At 47.4% G+C, this 22820-nt stretch overlaps 2 protein-coding genes and 1 long non-coding RNA gene across 5 annotated transcripts; 2 read left to right on the forward strand and 1 right to left on the reverse strand.

Moving 5' to 3' along the window:
* Positions 1 to 15126: 15126 nt before the first annotated feature.
* On the reverse strand, positions 15127 to 18069 carry LOC112888481. Of its 2 annotated transcripts, none has more exons than XR_003227824.1 (5): positions 17727 to 18069; positions 17469 to 17640; positions 15881 to 16030; positions 15405 to 15480; positions 15127 to 15313 (listed from the first exon to the last, which is right to left on the reverse strand). It is a non-coding gene; the product is annotated as an uncharacterized LOC112888481 (long non-coding RNA). The 2 variants fall into 2 exon arrangements; XR_003227825.1 differs by having other exon boundaries at positions 15869 to 16030.
* Positions 18070 to 18178: 109 nt separating this feature from the next.
* Positions 18179 to 19501, forward strand: LOC112888461 (glycine-rich RNA-binding protein-like). The gene is made up of 2 exons (XM_025954685.1): positions 18179 to 18434; positions 18992 to 19501. The coding sequence occupies exons 1-2, from the start codon at positions 18294 to 18296 to the stop codon at positions 19157 to 19159; spliced, it is 309 nt and encodes a 102-aa protein (XP_025810470.1). The 5' UTR covers positions 18179 to 18293; the 3' UTR covers positions 19160 to 19501.
* A 2153-nt stretch (positions 19502 to 21654) lies between these two features.
* Positions 21655 to 22674, forward strand: LOC112878796. Of its 2 annotated transcripts, none has more exons than XM_025943011.1 (3): positions 21655 to 22274; positions 22369 to 22436; positions 22539 to 22674. In XM_025943011.1, the coding sequence occupies exons 1-2, from the start codon at positions 21674 to 21676 to the stop codon at positions 22410 to 22412; spliced, it is 645 nt and encodes a 214-aa protein (XP_025798796.1). In that variant the 5' UTR covers positions 21655 to 21673; the 3' UTR covers positions 22413 to 22436; positions 22539 to 22674. The 2 variants fall into 2 exon arrangements, with proteins under 2 accessions (XP_025798796.1, XP_025798797.1); XM_025943012.1 differs by having other exon boundaries at positions 22376 to 22436.
* Positions 22675 to 22820: the final 146 nt, after the last annotated feature.

A 22820-nucleotide genomic window follows, 5' to 3' on the forward strand; every position in this document is an offset into this window, starting at 1 on the left:
TGGTGGTGGCGGTGGGAACTGCTGCTGCGCTGCGATGGTGTAAGTGCAATCAAGCTCTTTGTGGGTTTTGGCGTTGATGACCACCTAATTAGGGAACTAATGAGATTCATCGAGATGACATGCAGGTAATTTAAAAGAGGATGATGTACAGGTTGGAGGATCCCCCAAATCTATTTGATGGCTATCTTGACTCATGAAGGCTTAATTTATTTTATATTTTGAATATTGAGTTTAAGGAAAGCCGTACTATAAAGAGGGATCCAAGAACAACTGTCCAACTGTTGAACCATGCTCAAATCCTAAAAACCAATCCTCATACTCAACCAAAACAGCCAGCAAAATTTCACATCCAGCAGAGTTGTTTTGATGGGTGCGGCAGTGCCGCGCCTTGGTGCGGCAGTGCTGCACTTAATGTACCGTTGGACCAGAGGGGTATAAATTCCCCAACGGTTACTGACCTCCCAACAGGGCTCCCAAACGTTCAGATTCGCAGAAGGAAGAACCAGAGCTCTTCTCTCTCTCCTCCATTGCTCCCACCTCTTCCCCAAGCGGATCTCCACATCCACCACCAAATCTTGAGGGAAAGGGCAGCAAACTTCGATTGGAGAGCAGATCTACTGTTTCCCCCACTCAAAAGAGCATTTGGTTGCGTTTGGCCGGCGGTTCTAGGGTTGTTACTCTTGGAGTTTGCTCCTAGCCGGCTAGTGGTCGCCCTTGTGCTTGCCCTCCGTGTAGCAGCTTGGGAGGTCTGTAACTTTCCCTTGCAGCTAGTAAAATCACTCCTCATCTCAAGAGTTCACTCTCTTGACTTGAGAACGAGGACGGGCTGACCTTTGTGGTGAAGCCCAAGCCTTTTGTGGCAGCCTCAACAACGTGGACTTAGGCCAGCCTTTGTGGCGACGCCGAACCACGGGATAAATCCCTGTCTTGCGTGCTGTTTTACTTTATTGCTAAGTTACTCTTGTTCAAGGTTTGAGGCCGATCTATTTATCTACTGTGGTGTTCTCTGTTTTAGTTCCATATATATGTTGCTGACACCTGCAGGAAACCTAGAAATTAACTCGATCTACTTTTGGTTCGGCAGTTCTTGAATTCTGTAATTTGTGTTCTGTTGAGCACGGCAGTGCCACACTCGGCACGGCAGTGCCGCACCTCCTCTAACGAGAATTTGGAGTTGAGTTTTTGCAGGCCTATTCACCCCCCCCCTCTAGGCCTCTTTACTGGTCTAGTGATCCTACAAGTGGTATCAGAGCCGTGTTGCTTCGTATACGCTTCACCGCGTGAAGTATGGAGACCGGTGGAGGTTCGAGGAAGACCGGTGGCAAGGGAAAAGAAGTTCGCGTGGAGAATGTTGGTAGTAGTAGTGAGTTGTCACTATATACAGCCAGCAACTCCACTCTCAAGGATGCTCCTGAAGGGAATACCACCGATGCTACGAGAAGAAAAGAAAGAAAAGAAAGAAGAGAAGCAAAGCTCAAGAAAAGAGAGGAGCGTGAGCAAGAAAAGAAGCTTCAGGAGAAGCTGAGCCGCAAGGAACTAGAAGAATTACAAGAGAAGAAAGAGCCAAGAGAAGAGAAGAAAGGGCCAAGAAGGCATATGAAGCATCATCAAGTGAACTATCATCTATTTCGGATGATGGTGATGATGATGTATCATATCATATCTCTAAGGACAGCAAGAAGGGTGAGAAAAAGAAGAAGGATGAGAGCAGTACCAACAAGAACAAATACTCCGCTGTATCCTTCAATTATTCTTCTTGTTCACTGACCACAATAAGAAGTCTTTCATTAATGTACCGCGGGCAAGTTGCCTCATTTCGATGGGACCAACTTTGCCAAGTGGAAGCACTTGATGAAAACTTATCTTATTGGTCTTCACCCTGGTCTTTGGGAGATTGTGTGCAGTGGTTTTGAAGGACCGGAGGATCCCGAAGCTCCCACAAATGATGAGCTAGCTGCTGTCATCTCAACGGCCAAGCCACAAGCATTCTTCTTAGCGCCTTGGATGGAAATGAGTACAATAGAGTGATGAATGTTGATGTTGCAAAACAGATTTGGGACACTTTGCATCTAGCACATGAAGGTGTTGATAAAGTGAGAAAAGCAAAGATTGATTTGTTGATGGCCAAGCTCAACCGGTTTGTCATTGTTGATGGAGAAGGACCACAAGAGATGTTTGATAGGTTGATGATTTTGGTGGGCAAGATTAGAGGCTATGGTGGTGATGAGCTTGATGACCACAAGGTAGTGAAGATCATGTTAGAAGCTTACTCACCGAGAAATGAGACCGTAGTCACCTTGATTAGAGACAAGAAGAAGTTTGAGCACTTCACTCCCAATGATGTGCTTGGAAGACTTTTGACATTCGATATGCAAAGAGAAGAAGCAAATGAGAGAAGAAAGCTTGGTGAGTTGCAAGCAAGGTTGGATGGTATGAAAATCAAAGATGTAGCTCTCAAGGCCAACAAATCAAGCAAACAAGTCTGTTCAAGCAAGGCAATGGGCAGCAAGCAAACTTCTACTTCTCAGCCCAAGAAAGAGAAGGAAATGCAACAAAACGATGATCCAATTTCCTCCTCAAGTGAAGAAGAAGACTATGGGGCAGATTTCAAGAAGATAGATGATATGGCACTATTCATCAAAAAGTATCACAAAGGGCTGAAATCAAATGGGTACAAGCTCGTGCAAAGAAGGTTCCCAAACAAGAAGAAGCGGACTTGCTATAATTGTGGCAGCACCGAGCACTTCATAGCAAATTGTCATTATGAGAAGAAAAGCAATAACTACAAGAAGGACAATCATGAAAGCAAGCAAGAGCACAAACAAGAGTACAAGAGAAAGAAGAAGCCTATGGGAGAGGCACACATTGGGCATGAATGGGATTCGAGCAAGGAGTCAAGTGAAGAGGATGTGAAGATTGCAACCGTAGCCATCCAAAAGACATCCTCAACACCAAGACTCTTCAACAACATGTCCGATGATGATGACTACCACTCCTCTCACATTTGTCTTATGGCAAAGGGTGAGAAGGTAAAGCTGAAAGCCACATCTCCTCCCTCACCATCTCTTGATGATATCTCTAATGAACTTAGTGATAGCTCTAGTGAAGATGATGTCTCTAGTGATGAGGAACTAAATGAGATAACTAGAAAACTAGACCCTTCAACTAAAATCTTCATCACTAAAACTTTGGAGGACTTAGAGAGTGTACAAGCCGAGCTAGCAGCTAGAGATGATGATCTCTTAGCACAAGAAAAGCTGTACATTGCTTGCAAGGAAGCTCTTGCATTAGAGAGAAGTGAGGTGTCCTCTTTGCGCAAAGCTTTGGCTAATGAGCAAAGAGAACATGCTCTCACAAAGAAGGCAAATATTGCACTCAATGACAAGTATTGTGTCTTAGATGAAAAGCACAAGGATCTTGAGATGCAATATAACCTTCTTTGGGAGAGCACCTCACATCCTTCTAAAGCAAAGGACACCTCTACTCCCTCCACTAGTCAAGATTGTGGAAAATATTATAATGTTGATTTGAATGTTTATTCCATTAACCTTGCAAACATGGAGGCAATGAAAAAGGAGATTATTAGGCTCAATGCTATGCTGAACAAAAGTGGCAAAGATGAACAAAAGAGGCCAAAATACAAGGATGGGAGATTACCTCACATCAAAAATGGACTTGGTCATAAAAAGGGTAATAAAACCAATGGTCGCAAAGTGATCAATGGTTTTGAGTGTGTTCAGTTCATCAGCAAAGGAAAGATAGGTACAGATAGACCTGCACAGTGGTTGACACAAAAGCCAACCCGAGCAGCACAGCCTGTCAAGCGCAGCAGTGCTGCTGTGAAGGGCGGCAGTGTCACAACCCCAAGAAAGGGGAAGGTCACCTACTCTTCCTTTGCTCATGATAAGCCCAAGAAGCAGGTCTACAAAGTGAAGAATGAGCCCCAGAAGCCGAAGAATACCATCTGGGCCACCCCAAACAGATATTCTTATCAACTGAAGGCTTATGCATATAGACAAAGCTTGAGTTCATGCTTTGTATTGAAGAACAACAGCAAGGGGGAGGTGTATGCCAAATATGTTGGCAAGGACAGAAATATTTATATTAACACCTCTATTTGGGTTCCTAAGATTCTTGTTACTAATATGCAAGGCCCCAAAAATATTTGGGGATCTAAATCAAGGAACTAAATCTGTTTTGTAGGCATACTCCTCCGGTGGATCAAGTTGGGTACTTGACAGCGGATGTACAAATCATATGACCGGAGAAAGGAGTATGTTCTCATCATATTTCTCAACTACAGATTCGAGTGAGAATATTATTTTTGGTGATAACTCAAAGGGGATGTGATTGGTCTTGGTAAAGTTGCTATTACACTTGAGCATTCAATTTCTGATGTTTTACATGTTGAGTCGTTGAGTTACAATTTGTTGTCGGTTTCACAACTTTGTGAGAAAGGCTTCAATCGTCTCTTTACGGATAAGGGTGTGGAAGTCTTTAGTAGGGAGGATTCCTCTATTGTCTTCACAGGTCACCTCAAGAAAAAGCTCTACTTAGTTGATTTCAACAAAAGTGAGCCTACGCTTGAGATCTGTTTAGTGGCAAAATCTAGCATGGGTTGGTTATGGCATCGCCGACTAGCTCATGTTGGGATGAGGAACTTGGCCAAACTATAAAAGGACAACCACATTCTTGGACTAACCAATATTGACTTTGACAAAGACAGGATTTGTAGCGCTTGCCAAGCCGGAAAGCAAGTAGGCGTACCTCACCCACCAAAGAGCATCATGACCACCACTCAACCTTTGGAGTTGATTCATATGGATCTCTTTGGACCGGTTGCCTACCTTAGCATCGGGGGTAACAAATACGGATTAGTTATTGTTGATGATTATTCCCGTTTCACTTGGTTATTCTTTGTCTTTGATAAGTGCCAGGTACAGGACAAGATAAAGACATTTGTAAGAAGGGCACAAAAGCAATTCGGTCTCCCTATCAAGAAAGTGAGAAGCGACAATGGGACCGAATTTAGAAATACCCAAGTTGAAGAATTTCTTGATGATGAGGGCATCAAGCATGAGTTTTCAACCCTATATACCCCTCAACAAAATGGTGTAGTAGAGAGGAAGAACAGGACACTCATTGACATGGCAAGGACGATGCTTAATGAGTACAAGATGTCGGATATCTTTTGGTGTGAAGCCGTCAACACCGCTTGTCATGCCATCAACCGCCTCTACTTACACAAGAAACTTAAGAAGACTTCATATGAACTTCTCACCGGTAACAAACCAAAGGTATCATATTTTAGAGTGTTTGGGTGCAAATGCTTCATTCTAAACAAAAGGCCCCGAACCTCTAAATTTGCTCCTAAAGTTGATGAAGATATTCTTCTTGGTTATGGATCAAATGAGCATGCCTATCGTGTCTTCAACAAAACCTTGGGTAGAGTTGAAGTCACAATAGATGTGACATTTGATGAATCTAACGGCTCTCAAATAGAGCAAGTTAATTCAAGTGTTGTAGGAAAGGAGGATCCACCATGTGAGGCAATCAAGCAATTGGCCATCGGCGTCATTAGGCCACAAGAAGTTCAGGCCACAAATGGGGAGGATCCACAAGCTGTTGCTGCACAAGATTCCGCTGACGTACTCATTGACCAAGTGCAGCACACTCCTGCTGGAAATCAGCAGTGCGGCAGTGCAGCACTTAGGAGCGGTAGTGCCGCTCCCTCTACCTCGGCAACAGCTTCACCAATTCCTGCACCACCAATTCAGGGGGTCAATCTTGATCCCATATTTGAAGAAGAAGAAGCTGAAGGTGAAGAAGAAGAAGAAGGTGTTGAGCATCCTAAACTACGCCAAATCATTCAACGGGATCACCCTATTGACAACATAATTGGAAGCATCCGAAGCGGGGTGACAACAAGATCACATTTGGCAAGCTTCTGCCAACATTACTCCTTTGTGTCACCCAAGGAACCAACCAAGATTGAAGATGCTCTTAAGGATCCAGATTGGGTTTTGGCAATGCAAGAAGAGCTCAACAACTTTGAGAGAAATCAAGTGTGGAGCTTGGTAGAAAGACCCAAGACCAACATCATAGGCACCAAGTGGGTTTTCCGCAACAAGCAAGATGAAAATGGTGTGGTGACAAGGAACAAGGCAAGATTGGTGGCTCAAGGCTTCACTCAAGTTGAGGGCTTGGACTTTGACGAAACATACGCACCGGTGGCAAGGCTTGAAGCAATCCGGATACTTTTAGCCTTTGCTGCTCATCATGACTTCAAGTTATACCAAATGGATGTTAAAAGTGCATTTCTAAATGGCCCAATTCAAGAATTGGTCTATGTGAGGCAGCCACCAGGATTTGAAGATCCCAAGTTCCCCGACCAAGTCTTCAAGCTCCATAAGGCGCTCTATGGGCTTAATCAAGCTCCAAGAGCATGGTACGAATGCCTTAAGGATTTCTTACTCAAACAAGGCTTTGAAATAGGCAAAGCTGATCCTACTCTCTTTACACATAAAATTGGCAATGATTTATTTGTGTGCCAAATATATGTCGATGACATAATATTTGGTAGTACTAATCATGTGTATGTTGAAGAGTTTAGTAGGACCATGACAAAGAGATTTGAGATGTCTATGATGGGTGAACTCAAGTTCTTCCTTGGATTTCAAATCAAGCAAATGAAGGAAGGGACATTCATATGCCAAACCAAGTACACCCAAGATATGTTAAAGAAATTTGACATGGTGAATGCAAAGCCAATCAAAACTCCCATGCCAAGCAATGGACATCTTGATCTTGATGAATAAGGAGCACCCGTGGAGAAGGTATATCGTTCCATGATAGGTTCTCTACTTTATCTTTGTGCATCTAGGCCCGATATTATGCTTAGTGTGTGCATGTGTGCTAGATTTCAAGCTAACCCGAAAGAGTGTCATTTAATGGCCGTTAAGAGAATCTTGAGATATTTAGTGCACACTCCTAACCTTGGCTTGTGGTATCCCAAGGGCTCCAAGTTCAATCTACTTGGGTATTCGGATTCCGATTACGCCGGTTGCAAAGTAGATAGAAAAAGCACTTCGGGGACTTGTCAATTCCTTGGACGGTACCTAGTGTCTTGGAGCTCTAAGAAGCAAAATTGTGTAGCCCTTTCCACTGCCGAGGCCGAGTATGTTGCAGCCGGTGCATGCTGTGCTCAACTACTTTGGATGAAGCAAACCTTAAAAGATTTCGGATGTCAATACTCAAAAATCCCACTCTTGTGTGACAATGAAAGTGCTATCAAACTTGCAAACAATCCTATAGCACACTCTCGTACCAAACACATTGACATCCGTCATCACTTCTTGAGAGACCACGAACTTAAAGGAGATATCGAAATTCGTCATATGAGCACCGAAAAGCAACTAGCCGATATCTTCACTAAGCCTCTTGATGAGACAAGGTTTTGTGCTTTGCGCAGTGAGCTAAATATACTTGATTCTCGTAACGTGGTTTGAATTCCTGCACACCTTCTGATTGATCAACTAGTATGTGTAGGAAACGAATTTTAAAATAAAACATCATATTGGGTTTCAAAAACTAATTGCAAAACTAGCTCCAAAAATCCTGACCATAGCTTGTATTGATTATTTGTTTCTGGTCATGAAATCTGGAAAATATATGTCCATATCTAAGATAAATAGAGTCATTTAGATAGTAGCTAAATCTGGTCACTCTGGGCAGGAGCGGCAGTGCCGCTCCTTGTGCGGCAGTGCCGCACTTACGGTTTTCTATTAAAAATTCGCCCGTGACTCATTTTCTCTGTGGGGGCCCGTTTTTATTCTTCCCTATCTACTCTGGCCCCGCAGTAACTCTTTTCTCTCTCTCTTCTCCCCGTCGCCCGTGACCGTGCGCTCTCTCTCCCTCTCGCGCGCACACGGGGTGACGGCCGCCGCGCGCCCTGCCACAGCAGTGCTGCGCCGCCCCTGGGTGTCCTCCTGCTCGACAGCACCCAAGGGCTAGGGTTCCTGGCCGGACCCCTTCTCTCCTTTCCTCTCCATTCCACGCGGGCAGTCAAGGTGAAACCCTAACCAAATATGTTTGTGTCCGATCTATGCAATGTGATGTTTTTGCTCTCGGATTTCTGTTTCTAGATGCAATGTGGGGTATTTAGAATTGATTTTGATGGTTTAAATTGAATCAATTTGGTGTTCCATGATTTGGAAGAAAAAGGGGGAGGGCGGCAGTGCTGCCCAAGGCAGAACATCAATGTTCTGTGTTGATTCAAACAGCAATTTACCCCTCTTTCATCCACGTCATTGATAACCAAATAGATTGGATTTACTCTTTACAAAGTCAAGTCTTTATTTCCCATGTATATTCTCTCAAATTCGTGAGCAAATGTCATAATATTTTTTAGACTTTGAATCAGAGATTGTGGTTAAGGAAAGATGGAGCATGGAGATGATCAAAGAGGCAAGAGAAAGCCGATTAGGAAGCAGCTTGCTCGCAGAGGCAGGGGGAGGGGATCCAGCAGCAGTGCAGCCCCTCGAGAGTCAGTTGACAGGGAAACTCATAGGCAGAACATGCATCAGGAGGATTTGCAGCAGCAGATTGGGTACACCATCCCTTCTGAAGGTGATCAAGGCACCCCATTTCACCCTGCAGATGCCAACATTGGATATATGGTCTTGAGAACAGAAGAGTTTATCCTCACAGCTCCAAAGAATGCAGCAAATCACCGTTTTGAAAGCTATTACAGAAAATTCAAGGAAGTGGCAGATGCTAGAGAGATCAATACTTATACAAATCCAAAGAGTCTAGTTGTTGACCATAGATTTTGGGATGGGTTCCATTCCAACTTCTATGCTTCTGTTATCTTTGACTGTAAGAAGAGTAAGATTTGCAAGATGCACTATATTGACTGGGCAGCTATGAGAGACAAAAAATGAGCCCGAGTTCAATGCTGCAATTAACACTTGTGAGAAATATGAGCTAACTAACATCATGGGTTTCAGGTATAATTGGAATGTGGAAATCCTTGCTCAGTTTCATTCCACATACTTTTGGAACAGAGATTCAGATGAGATCCACTGGATGACTGATGGCAGACATTACCGTGTTAGCTTTATCACTTTCTGTCAGATTCTTGGTTTTGGGCAGATGCACAGGACTTATTCCAGGATTCACCAGGATAATCCTTTCAGGGTCAGTGACATTAGTCACTGTTGGAGAGACCCCAGCCAGGCAGATGGCAAGAGGAGTGGTCTGAAAAGCTACTATTATGTCATGAACAACCTTCTGAGGAACACCATTGATCCTAAGGATGGAGCAGCTTCAGATATTTGTGGCTTTGTGAGGAACGTGCTTGCTCGTTTTTCTGATGGTGAGAAATTCAATGTTGGTAGGTTTATTTGGGTGCAGCTGGCTTATGCTATGGATGATGCTAGGAGGAGCCTGCCCTATGCTCCCTACCTTATGTTCATGATTGAAAGGGTTTCTGGTTTTATATTTCCTAAGGATGGTTTCCACACTGTCTATAATATTGAGAAGACCCAATCTTATGCAGCAGCCACAGGGACAGTTGGTGGCACCTCCAGAGGTCGTGAGGATGTTCCTGAGAGTTCTCACTCTAGGTCTCGCTCTAGGAGCAGTGGCAGAGGACTGAGTAGCACTGTCAAGGCCTGGATGAGAGCCATCTTTGGACATTGCTCTTATGCTTCTCAGACAGCCTATGACACTAGGATGGAGCTCAGAGAGTCAATCAGACAGACCAGAGGGCGTGCAGGGCTTGCACCATTTCCACCAGCTCCTGTCCCACCTCAGTTTGAGTTGCCTGACCTTTCTGGGACAGAGCAGAGCAGTGACTCAGGACAGCATTCCAGGGATTCCTCTTCTGATGATGAGTGATTCCTCTACTTTCTCTTCTCTTTTTGGTACTTGATGCCAAAGGGGGAGAAAATTAGAGGGGTCAAACCTTTTTCGATGATGTGTCCATGCTGCAGCTGCGCTTCATGTCATAACCGATGAGAGTAGATGTTAGGTTGTGAGTTTGAGAGTCGATCAAAACTCTATTTGTATAATATTGCTACCTATTTGACTCCATCTATATCGGTTTATGTGCTGTAGTGTACTTCATATTTATGCTAGGGATATTATCTATCATACATGTCTTGCTGTGAAATTTTCATGATGATCTGACTAATGCAAATGAGTGCGGCAGTGCTGCACTTCTGTTCAGCAGTGCTGCACCCCATTGCAACAGCCAGATTCTGTTATGCTCTGAACTGTCACATGCATCACATAATTATTTTAACACAGTGTTCAGCATCCCACAGCAGGCATGGATGTAGGGGGAGGCCCCTAATCACATCTAAATATATGAACTTTGACCTTTATGTCAAAATTGGAATTCAAATCCAACTCATATATTTAGGGGGAGGCTCCTACATCCATTTCTCGAAAAATTCTCAGTTAATAGTTTATATTTTTGTAAGCTCTAATTGGGTTGTCATCAATCACCAAAAAGGGGGAGATTGTAAGTGCAATCAAGCTCTTTGTGGGTTTTGACGTTGATGACCACCTAATTAGGGAACTAATGAGATTCATCGAGATGACATGCAGGTAATTTAAAAAGAGGATGATGTACAGGTTGGAGGATTCCCCAAATCTATTTGATGGGTATCTTGACTCATGAAGGCTTAATTTATTTTATATTTTGAATATTGAGTTTAAGAAAAGCCGTACTATAAAGAGAGATCCAAGAACAACTGTCCAACTGTTGAACCAAATGCTCAAATCCTAAAAACCACATCCTCATACTCAACCAAAACAGCCAGCAAAATTTCACATCCAGCAGAGTTGTTTTGATGGGTGCGGCAGTGCCACGCCTTGGTGCGGCAGTGCTGCACTTAATGTACCGTTGGGACCAGAGGGGTATAAATTCCCCAACGGTTACTGACCTCCCAACAGGGCTCCCAAACGTTCAGATTCGCAGGAGAAAGAATCAGAGCTCTTCTCTCTCTCCTCCATTGCTCCCACCTCTTCCCCCAAGCGGATCTCCACATCCAACCACCAAATCTTGAGGGAAAGGGCAGCAAACTTCGATTGGAGAGCAGATCTACTGTTTCCCCCACTCAAAAGAGCATTTGGTTTGCGTTAGGCCGGCGGTTCTAGGGTTTGTTACTCTTGGAGTTTGCTCCTAGCCGGCTAGTGGTCGCCCTTGTGCTTGCCCCTCCGTGTAGCAGCCTTGGGAGGTCTGTAACTTTCCCTTTCAGCTAGTAAAATCACTCCTCATCTCAAGAGTTCACTCTCTTGACTTAAGAACGAGGACGGGCTGACCTTTGTGGTGAAGCCCAAGCCTTTTGTGGCAGCCTCAACAACGTGGACTTAGGCCAGCCTTTGTGGCGACGCCGAACCACGGGATAAATCCCTGTCTTGCGTGCTGTTTTACTTTATTGCTAAGTTACTCTCTTGTTCAAGGTTTGAGGCCGATCTATTTATCTACTGCGGTGTTCTCTGTTTTAGTTCCATATATATGTTGCTGACACCTGCAGGAAACCTAGAAATTAACTCGATCTACTTTTGGTTCGGCAGTTCTTGAATTCTGTAATTTGTGTTCTGTTTGAGCACGGCAGTGCCACACTCGGCACGGCAGTGCCGCACTCTCCTCTAACGAGAATTTGGAGTTGAGTTTTTGCAGGCCTATTCACCCCCCCCCCTCTAGGCCTCTTTACTGGTCCAGTGATCCTACAGATGGTGGCGGTGGCAGAGCCTGGCGCTGCTGTGGAGGCGGCGGCGGCGAAGACCGCCGTGTCTCCTCTGGCCTCCTCTGCGGCTGTTGGCGTTGTGGCGGCGGTGGCGGAGCCCGGGAGCTACTCTGCCCCCCCCCCCCGACTCCGCCGTCTTCTGGCGCTTGGGGGCCGGCTCCCCCACAAAGGATCCGTCGCCGCGGCGGAGCCTCCGCGACCTGTCCTCCTCGCGGTCCCGGCTGCTCCGCGAGGTGGCCGCCTCTGACACCTTCTCTTTCCCGGCGGGAGCCGGACCTCCGTGGCAGGAGCCCCCGGGGCTTTGATCGGCGCGCTAGTGGCCGTCGGGCGAGGTGCCGGGGATCCGGATCCCGCGATTGGGGTCACCCCCCACCTACCGGACCGCCAGGCCGCCCTCGTCAAGGGTCGGCAGCGACGCCAGGACTGCCGTCCGCATCGCCTGGTCCTCGCACAGGGCTTTGACTCCTCTCGGGAGCGCCAACGACTCCGGGGCGTACGCTTCGCCGGTCATCGCCCGAATCAAGACCTCCAGCTCCGCGCCGGACAGATCTGAGCCGGCCCCGCGCACGATCTTGCTGCAGTCGTTCACCCTGGTGAACATGCAGGCCATCCTGGATCGTTGTTGCAGGGGAGCGATGCGGCGCCTCAGGAAGTCGCCCAGCACCATCATGGACGTCAGGCCTCCCCTCGCCAGAGTCTTGACCCGGTCCAGCACTGGGTCAAGCTCCGCCGGTAGGGACAGCTTGGCCTTCCAGCAGCTGCGATCGAGGAGGGGCCCTTCCGTCGGCAGCTCGAGGCGGTCGTTGGCGTCGGTCATGGCGATGACCCAGTCGTTGCGCCAGTCCTCCCACTTGGCGCTGGGGAAGGCGCTGATGTAGGAGCTGGACATCCCGTGCCGGAGCTGGAAGTAGTAGGCGCCAATTTCGCACTTGCTCCTCCCTGACCCGACCAAGGCGTAGAAATGCCTGAAGATGGAGACGCAGGGCCGCACCCCCACGAACATCTCCATGAAGTGGGCAAAGACGGCCACGAGGAGGACAGAGTGGGGGGTGAGGTGCTGGAGCTGAAAACCGAACTCCTCCAGGAGCAGAAGGAAGAAGGAGGAGATCGGGGGCGCCAGCCCTCAGGCGATGTACGCGTTGAAGAGGACGAACTCCCCCGTGACGAGGTCGTTGAGGGAGCTCGAGCCTGCCTGGATCTTACCGGCGAGCTCTGGCGTGGTCCACCCCAAGAGGCGGCGCACCGCGTCGAGCTGTTCCTGGCACTGGAAGTGGCGGGGATGGCTAAGAGGAGACATGGCGGCGATTCCTGTGGATGCAAGGGGAAGGATTGCAAGGATGCAGGAGCAGATCGCAAAAGTGCGAGTGGAGACGAAGGGGCTCTGCGGCGTCTGGAGAAGGCAAGTGCGAAAAGATGGCCGATCCCTGCGGCGCATGCCTTTAAATAAAGCTGCTCCCCCTCTGGACTCCACGGCAACCGAGGAGAATCCGAAGAGTCGTTTGCACCGGGTGCCCGCCTCTCACCCGCTATGACCGGTGGGCCCGGGCCTGCCGGTCAAAGGTACGATCGCTGGAGGCAGGCGGAAAAGGTGGAATCTGAACCGCCAGTACGGCGGGACACGCGCGGATAAGATAGGAAGCTGAACCGTCAGGCGCATAGAGCGCGGGCAGAGGACGACCCCTCGGGGATCTTGCCGGAAGGGAAATGTCCTTCTTGCCCCCTTCGTTGTGGGCACAAGCTATCCACCCGGCGCAACACAAGGTTATGGCCCCACCTGCGGGTTCGTTCCTCACCCAAGGTGGGCCCGGGGGCCTCTGTCGGTACATACAGACAGGGGTCAGTACATACGGACAGGGGTACCTCCTGCTAGTGTGTCCAACCCAAGGGGCGCGAGGTTATCCGTAACCTCGCGCTAAGCCTTTGGGTAACGGGGCGTACGACCCGAGCCTGACAGCTGGGGTCACGGTCTCCAGACCTCCCCCCGTGCTCTAGCAGGTCCGGCGCCTCCACGTGCCCATGAGGACAAGACGCATAGGAACGGCTACCGCCGGCCCGGTCCACCGCGGGGTGGTCCGGGCCCCTACGTGTGGAAGCCGGACCCCAGGGGGCCTGCATGCCTGTGCCAGCCTTGGCGACCCGGACCTCCATTCCCACCAGGGAAGAGGTTCGGTGCCGCCGCGTGCCCCTGGGGAAGCGGCCGCTAAGACAGCCCTGCCACGTGTTCGGTGGCAGCTAGCTTTTTGCGGGAAGCCAGCCCAACTACTGCATTAAATGCGGGTAGGTGGGGTGCGCGTGCCCGAGACAGGGCATGGGCTGCCCACTGACACGTTGGGTAGGTATGCTGACACCACGGTAAGCCCGCCTGTTACCGAGGCGGCGCGTCGCATCACCACAATGTGTATGTAGACGGGTGGCGTGTAGTCACAACACAGCTCCGCGCGCGTGAGCAAAGGGTAATCATGATCTGCTGCAGGAGGGCCGCGGCGTGCGCCGCTACAGTGCGCGCGGAGGCTACAGCACGGCTGGGGAGGAAGATCTCAGGATCTGAGGCATTTAAGGCTCCGATATGTACGTTATTTAATATATCGTCGGGTCCACCTGTCGGGACCCCGCTCAGTGTACGCGCTCCCCTTGATCCTATAAAAGGGAAGGCGCGCGCGTTAGAACACAAGGCTCTCTCAAGCTCGCTCAAGTTCCTCAGACTCACAAGCAATACAACACACAGTGGACGTAGGGTTTTACGCTCCGGCGGGTTGAACCACTCTAAATCTCTTGTGTGCTTTCCGTGTTCATACGCCTCTTGATCTAGCGTTCCTTGGTTTCCCCCAAACTCATCCTAAACTAGGATTAGGCGGGTGCATTCCGCCACCCGGCTGGAGAATTCCTCCGACAACCCTCTAAGGATGAGGACACACAGATAGTCCTTTTGTCATTACCTTTTGTGGTTCGGTTGGTGTTGACTCACCACTTATTCCACCTTGGAGCATATAGTCTTCAGAAGTCTTATTCTATGATAGGACAATTTTGTGGTTTAAGTAGCTACTGGACCAGTGCTATTTCAATGGGTCGATCAGTTATCATTCACATTGTAGACAAATTATCTACTTGAAATGAATTTCAGTAAAAACAAATCTCAGGATGCTTCTTTGTTTTGGAAATGCTTTTGATGGAACCATTATCTTTTCCTCGCACAAAAGGTAAACTATATGATAAACTATATTCCTTTGGCTTTGTTTTCCTCACTACACATTCAATTGTAACTTAACACCGTTTTTCTACTGTAGTTTTTACAGTGGAACCTTACTACCACTTTCCTGTGACATAAATGACAGGGTCATTTTCTTTATAAAAAAGTTGATTTGTCTGCCATATCCCATATGTTCAAGAAGAAAGCACAAACCTGTCCCTGAATCGCTTCCCTCCCTTGTCCAATACAATTCGATTAAGTTAAAGACTATGCCCTGATATTTGACCCAGAATAATCAAAATATCTTGATAGAATGGCTCGCAAAAGCACAACCCAGCTTCTAGTACTACCCAATTCTTACTAGAGACTGAAAACAATATACAAACCATGCCAATTGTCAATTTTGATATCAAAAGCAGCAAATTAAGTAGACTAAGAGAGATGGTGCAATAATATACCATTGTGCAATAAGATAATCTTTTCTCTTGTATGCTCTGCTTCCTTCTAACTTTCAGTAGGTTTCACCAAGTTATCCTGAAACATAAAAACAAAACATTTGGCACAAGGAATGAGGGCATGAGGGCAAAAGAGATATGAGTTCTATCCTTGCATGAGCTACTTGAGAAGGACACAGAAACATTTAAAAAAAATCTCCAATCTAAAAATCCTACTGATTCACTTCAATCATCAGCATGATTTCATATTTGATTACTTATTTTACAAACCAAACTAAACTTCACGATGCTTCTTCAATTCATTTCAGGAGAATGGATGGATGTATATAAAATATTAGTGCCCGCTTTAAGCTTAAGGGGATGCATTGAAGAACCTATAGATAGGAAGTTATGTATTGGCATATATAGACAAAGCTAACACAGAAATAGAAAGGAACTTAAATGGACAATGACTCCTCAGGCTATACCTCCACCCATACCTCCACCCATAGCATTGATTTCACATAACTGATTATCCCATCATCGCTCCAATCACGCACAAATGGAATATGTCAGGTTACTGGAAGTAGGATCTCAACATCTTTCCGTCTATTGGTATATGCAGCAATTTCTATTGGAAGGTGACCAAGCTGTTAAGGATAAAACAAACATAAATTTTTGGTTAGGTCACCAAACTGTAAGGAATAAAACAAATCGTTAAGACTTGTAGGATGGTAAGACAATTACAGACAGACAGGTACAAATATGAACACAAGGTATGTGATATTCGAATTTAGCTCAATTAGGAAAGAATGGAAAAAAGAATTGAATTTGAATATACCAACGTTAGAAGTAGCACCAATTACACAAACAATTGAATAAGAACTCACTTATCAGTTCAATGAACCTCGTGGAGTCATGGACTCATGGTACTAGTTATACAGTTACTAAATTTTAAAGCCATATTCTTTGGTGAGTCCAATTAAAGAATTATTATAGGAAGCACAACTTTTCTCTCAAATTAATAACCAGAGGTTCTCTGACAAAATTTCAGACCAAAAAAATGAAATGCGTAATGAACATAACATGATGTATATTATCTGAAGTTCACAACAAGAATATACATCACACATATAAAAGTGGTAATGTTTTTGAACACCAGTTTTATTGCAATTTATTGATTAGACCTTATATTTGTTAATTATATTTATGATTATCAATTACAAGCATTCTAGAACACCACTGTTCCTTTACAGAAAGGATCATTTGTTTGGCCGTATGTCAGAAGTTGACTTGAGATGTTAGTCTACAAATGCAGTAAGCCAGCTTATGACTTTTAAGATGAACTATCAAGCCATTCAGTAAACATCAATAGGGAAGTTCTCATCTCTCTAAAAATTCCCACTTATATCTATATACCACTATACCAAAGAAATATTGCCTGCAAAAAATCACAGGTCTTTTTTTATACATAATCTTAATCCAGGTCCTCATTAAATTAACTCAAAAGGGCAAATTGCCAAATGTAGCCTCAGATTTCTCACAAAATAGTAAGCTTAATCCGGGACCGAGCGTGCATGTCATTTTGCATGAATTATTAATTCAAGTTCTCTTAGCCACGTCAACACAAATGCCAAGTAACCAGAGGATAGCAAACTTGCATGTTAAGAGGGGCATATAATCTTACATAAAGCTTTAAACAGCCTTCTGCAAACAATTTTGTATGACAGTTGCAGTGTGTGTGCCAAAAATAGGAATATGGAACGTTGGAAATTACATTGATAGAAGCTAGCATAGTTGCACATGATCACGCATCACACAAAAATGTGAAACTCGAATCAATCAGTAGCCCAGTCTCAAGCTCATGCTTGCAAGTTAGCAATCATATTCATCGGCATCAAGGAGGCAGACGACCAAACATCCGAACCGTGAAATCACATTGGACAAATGGAGAAAAAGGTACAGATGAACCTGTGGTGCTCTTGCAAGCATCACAACAACAACGCCACCAATGTGGCAAGATCCCTAAAAAAACTTAAGATTTTGCTTCTGCGCAAGGAAGGGAGGGAGATGAGACGAAGAAACCACCTGACTTATCGGACGCGTTGACGTCCAAGCGCAGCTCCTCGACCAGGTGCGCGCGCACCGCCATCCCCCCGCTGCCCACGGCGACCTGCAGCGCCGCGGCACCGCTGCTCTTCACGGCCTCCACCACATCCCATGGGGCCGCCCTTCTCGGTGTGTAGCGCGTGAGCTGTCCCTGCGGCGGGCGACACGGATCAACAAAATTCAGCAACCTCCCCCCAAAAAAAAATTTAGAAAAAATAAGTGCGCGATCGTGAGCACCGAGATGCAACAAGGGGTGCGTGGGTAGGGTGGGAGGCTGCGGGCGAAGGGCGCCGCGCGCGCACGTGCGCCTGAAGAGCTGCTGGAGGCCGCCGTCGGCCCCGCCGCCGCTCCAGCGCGCTGGGACCTGCAGGTGGAGGAGCGGGCTAGGTGCTAGCGGTACGTGGTAGCACGCGATTAGGCGGGTGACGGGTAGGGTTTGACCGTTTGAGGGTGGCTCACCGCAGGAGTGGGGCGGCGCCATGGCTGGTGGTGGCGGCGGCGAGGCGAGACGCGAGAGAATAGGGGCATGCAGCTTTCCATTTTGCCCCCTCCACTTTTGCTGATCACTTATCATCCCGGAGTCACAAAAAATAATGAGGGAAGCTGACTGGCTTCGGCCACTGCCTGTGGGCCCAACACCAGAATGATGGTGCGGCCGGTGCCTCTCCTTCCTATATATCCGGGCGCCGGCGCCGCCTCATTCCACCTCCACCAAGCCTTGCTTTCTTTCTCCTTGCATCCGGAGAAAGGGAATCCCCCAATTCCAGTTTAGTAGCTCGTAGTTAGGGTTGAGCAGCCTCGACGATGGCGGCACCGTGGTGGGACTCCGACTGGAAGGACCGGTCCGGGCCGGAGTACCGCTGCTTCGTGGGCAACCTCCCCTACGGCACAAGCGAGAGCTCCCTTAAGAACGCCTTCTCCAGCTACGGCCCCCTCTACTCCGAGGTGAGCGACTCCCGTTCCGGTCGCCGGTCTGGTAGGGCCTCTATGGTGGCTCCGCTCGTGCCCTCGGTCGATCTGGTCCCCGTGCAATTCCTAATGCGTCCGATCTGTCGTGTGCTTTTATGAGATCCATGTTCCCTTAACCCCAACACTAACTTTTATTGCAGATCCGGTCTTTAGTTAATTAGATCCGTGTTTCCTTGTCCCCGGCACCAACTTTTGTTGAAGATCCGGTCTTTTTATCATGGGTTCTACTAGGATTTAGTTCAATAATACTCCAGTAGATGGCACCCGGTTGGATCTCCACAAATTCCTCTATGCTTTTTTTGTTCATTTGATGTTGTGCCTGAACTTCTAGATCTGTAGTTTATGAGATGTATATATCTAGTGTGCTGCGCATTTTCCCTTTCTATGCCATGCCGATCTGCAGTTTTTGATCGATCAGTTCTGGCTCAGTTGATTTCTAGACCCCGGTGGGCTGTAGATCTGCAACTGTTTCCAAGCAAGCGCCTTCATTTGACGCATGCGAGACTATATAATCCCTTCACTTTTGCTTGCAGATCGCGGTGGATCCTGAGACGGGGAGGTCCCGCGGCTTCGGCTTCGTGCAGTTCGACGACCAGAAGTCGATGGACAACGCCATCCAGGGCATGAACGGCCAGCAGGTCGGCGGCCGCAACATCACCGTCAGCCAGGCCAACCACCGTCCGCGCCGCTGGAGGGCGTGATGAACGGCTGGCCGACCTGCCATTTGCCCCGGCCTGCTGCGCGCGTACATCAGACTAGTAGTTATCATCATCCCCCAATCGTTAGGCCTTCAGCTAATTAGTACTAGTGGTGGTGGTTGTCTTCTATCGTGCCAAGTAATCCGAGTTTGCTGTGTCGTGATGTTCTAGACCTGGTGTTGGTCGTCGTTGGTTTGTTATGGATTGTGTGCTCGATCGATGAGTTATCTGTGTCGTCGTTGGGTCTAGTGATGGAACCAGCTTGTTAAAATGCATGACTCTTGTGGGTGCTTGTGGATCTGCGAGTGAGTACCCGTCTGGAGTACAGTAGCGACTGATAAAACATTGTGCGGCACTGTTCATCAGGTTACTTTTTAGCACTGTTCATCACTGCAGCATCTGATCCGTTCGCTGGGAAAATTGATGAGTGAGATCGCGTGCAGTTGAAAACTTCCAGTCGCACTAGCAACTGCAGCCGATCTCGGTGCTCCTCGAGTTACATAGCACCATATCAGATAGCACAGCGATTTAGAGCAACTCTAACAAGAAGTTCTAAAATTAGGCTCTAAAAGTTAAATTATACCTTATTTGAGTTATTTAGGGCCTAACAGATTTTCGTTACTCCAATGAGGCCCTATTAATCAGATTATTGGTTAATTCTGGTTTTCCGGTGGAGTTTGGCGCCAATATTTTGGCGCTATTGGTTAATTCTGGTTTTCCGGTGGAGTTTGGCGTCAATATTTTGGCGCTTCTACCGGATAGGACCCCTTCGCCGTTTTCCGGTGGAGTTTGACGCTAATATTTTGGCGCTTCTACCGGATAGGACCCCTTCGCCCGGATACTATATTTGGGACCTCATGGTTGGAGTCCTAAACAAATTTGATCAATTTTTATTTTTATAAAATAAGACTTTTGTTGGAAGCTATTTTTTACGCTTAAACCCGATATTTCAAAATAGGATTCAGTTTAAGAGCTTTGTTGGAGTTGCTCTTAGTAAAACAAGCTTGCAGCATATTTGGTTGCAAGTGTGGCAAAGCTACATATTTTCTTGCCTAAAGGAATTGATACTTTTAAATTCTATAACATATGGAGCTCAAAACAATCTTATATTTTCTTGCCTAAAGGAATCTTGTGATACTTTTAAATTCTATAACATATGGAGCTCAAAACAATCTTATCTAAGCTTGGTTACCAATCCAACAGCTGCCAACTTAGTCAAAGTTGCCCAAGATTAGGTGTGGTAAAATGTGGCCAGCAACCAAACACCTCCTTGTACTGCGCTTCTATTTCAATATTTGTGCTACTCATCTATTTTAGAACGTCTGAGTTGGATCATTCCACAACCTCACAAGAACAACATAATCAAACCTAGAGAATAATTTCATCGCCCAGCTGAAGGATTATCTTATCTGGCATGATTTTATTACGCTTGACGGTCACGTGTATGTGCACCACTGCATGTTTAGGGTCATTTTGGCAGGGTTCTGGCTCCAGCTCAAACAGCCAGCCGTGGCTCATCTGGCGGAGTGTTTTTTTTCATCCTCCATATTGTCTGATTAGCGAAGCGTTTGGTAAAATAGTTTCTCCAAATTATTTAAAATACATCGAAAGATGAAATATCCAAATTATCCTTTTCCTATTTTTTTATTTTTCTTACTATTTATTTTCCTTCTATTTTCTTTCCTTCCCATTCTATCCCCTCCATATCCACTTCTTCCTCCTCGCATCGCACCTGAAACCTCCTAACCGCCTCCACAGGTGCCGGCCGTCCACCCAGCCTCGGGCTCACACACGGGCCGGCCGCCTCCGCCCTGCCTCGGGCTCCCGCGTCGGCCGCGTCTGCCCGCCGCTCCTGCCGCCGGTCTGCCCGCCTCCGCTCGCCTTGAGCTCCCGTGCCGGCCGTGCGCCTCTGCCTCGCGCGTCGAGCTCCTGCCGCTGGCCGGTCGCCTCGAGTTCCCACGTCGGTCGGCTGCCTCCACCACGCCTCGAGCTCCCACGCTGGTCGGCCGCCTCCTCTTGGACCAAGAGCTTCCGCCGCCGACCTCCGCTTGCGCCACCCGGAAATCCCTCCAAGGGTCAAAAATGGCAAGCAAGGAGGAGGAGCTGCGGGGAGCCAGTTTTTTTTGGCTCCTCCTCTACAGAATGTTTCTAGAGAGCGGGAATTAAGAAGTTTTGGTAGCGAAGTCGTTTTGCCCATCGCCATTTGGGAGAGCTTCGCTTGGAGCCGCTCGATAAGCCGTGCAAGGAACCCTCCCAAACTGGGCCTCAGTATTTCTGGAATTGAAACTGGGATTGGAAACAAATTTAGCCGAGCATTTTCATCATAAAATAAATAAATAAAACATGATGCCAAGGGTAGCCCATGGTTTGCTCTTTGCCGGCCCATTATTTGAGCGGAAAGCCCAAAGACACGTCACATACATCGCGTGCAACATACAAGGCTTTAACTACAAGGAGTCTCTCGCACCTGCTGCCTAGCTAGCCATTGCCGCCGCCCCCACGCGCTCCTTCAACAAGATGTTCACCGACGCCCAGCACCGAGACGAGGCCGACATCGCCGCGGCACGCAGGGTCGCCGACATCGTGCGCACCACGCAAGGCCCCGTCGATATGGCCAAGATGATCTCCTCCGGGGATCAGGAGCAGATCTCCGTGTCTCCGCCACCGGCGCCGAAGCAGGAGATTTCCGTCATGGGTTGCATGGCCGCCACCCCTAATCCGCCATCCCAGCACAGGACATACACCGACGCCATGTGCATCGACGCCGCACGAAGAGTCGCCCGCATGGTGCACGCCTCACTAGGGCCCCGTCGGCTCCACAAGGATCTCCTCCTCCCAAGGAATCAGGCGCAGGAGGCGGTAATCGCAGCCGATGGCGCCGCCGTCACCATCGATGGCAGTAAGTTGATGGACGACGCCCAGCACCGAGACGACGACGCACACGAGGCCGATAACTCCGCCGCACGCAGGATCGCCGACATCGTGCGCACCATGCTAGGCCCCCGCGGGCTCCACAAGGAACTCCTCCCCGGGAATCAGGCGCTGGAGGCGGTAATCACAGCCGATGGTGCCGCCGTCACCATCGATGGCAGTAAGTCGATGGACGACGGTATCGAAGGTATGAAGCCATGAGCTAGTGCCCACACCGGAGCAATTATCATCCCATGTATCTGCTATTCCAAGTTAGTAGAGCTGTTTTTTTTTCTCCTAAGTTTGCAGTAATGGTATGGAATTTATCACTTCGATGATGTCCTAAAAACGCGATGGTTGTGGAATCTTTGTAAGTTATCTATCATCTTCTGGTTCTGCTTGCTGCCTATTTCGTCTAATTTTATGTTCTTCGTCTGTACCATTCGCTTCATCCGCTACTTATGGTTTTCAGGTTCATTCATTATGCCAAATGATGAACTGCATATACTGGATACAACCTGCAAGTACCACAGACGATGAATTTGGATTTTCCCATCTTTTCTTTTCCTTTTCTCATGAAACACTAGATGACACCGAGAACCAGAAACAACGTTTGAATTTATAAAATTTTGCTTATTACTTTGTTAATAATCCATCTCTTCAAACATGAGTGGGCCAACAAAATCATAGCAAAACTGAAGTACGATGTAAACTTGCAATGTGGTCATGGCATTCCCGAGTCAAAAGAGAAGCA

This window comes from Panicum hallii, chromosome 1 (genome assembly GCF_002211085.1).
Source record: "Panicum hallii strain FIL2 chromosome 1, PHallii_v3.1, whole genome shotgun sequence".
Classification (NCBI taxonomy): domain Eukaryota; kingdom Viridiplantae; phylum Streptophyta; class Magnoliopsida; order Poales; family Poaceae; genus Panicum; species Panicum hallii.

Coding starts and splice junctions, on each gene's coding strand:
- LOC112888461 (XM_025954685.1), top strand. CDS start 18,294: ATGGCGGCACCGTGGTGGGACTCCGACTGGAAGGACCGGTCCGGGCCG. Junction 18,435..18,991: donor ACGGCCCCCTCTACTCCGAG/GTGAGCGACTCC, acceptor TTTTGCTTGCAG/ATCGCGGTGGATCCTGAGAC.
- LOC112878796 (XM_025943011.1), top strand. CDS start 21,674: ATGTTCACCGACGCCCAGCACCGAGACGAGGCCGACATCGCCGCGGCA. Junction 22,275..22,368: donor GATGGACGACGGTATCGAAG/GTATGAAGCCAT, acceptor TTTTCTCCTAAG/TTTGCAGTAATGGTATGGAA.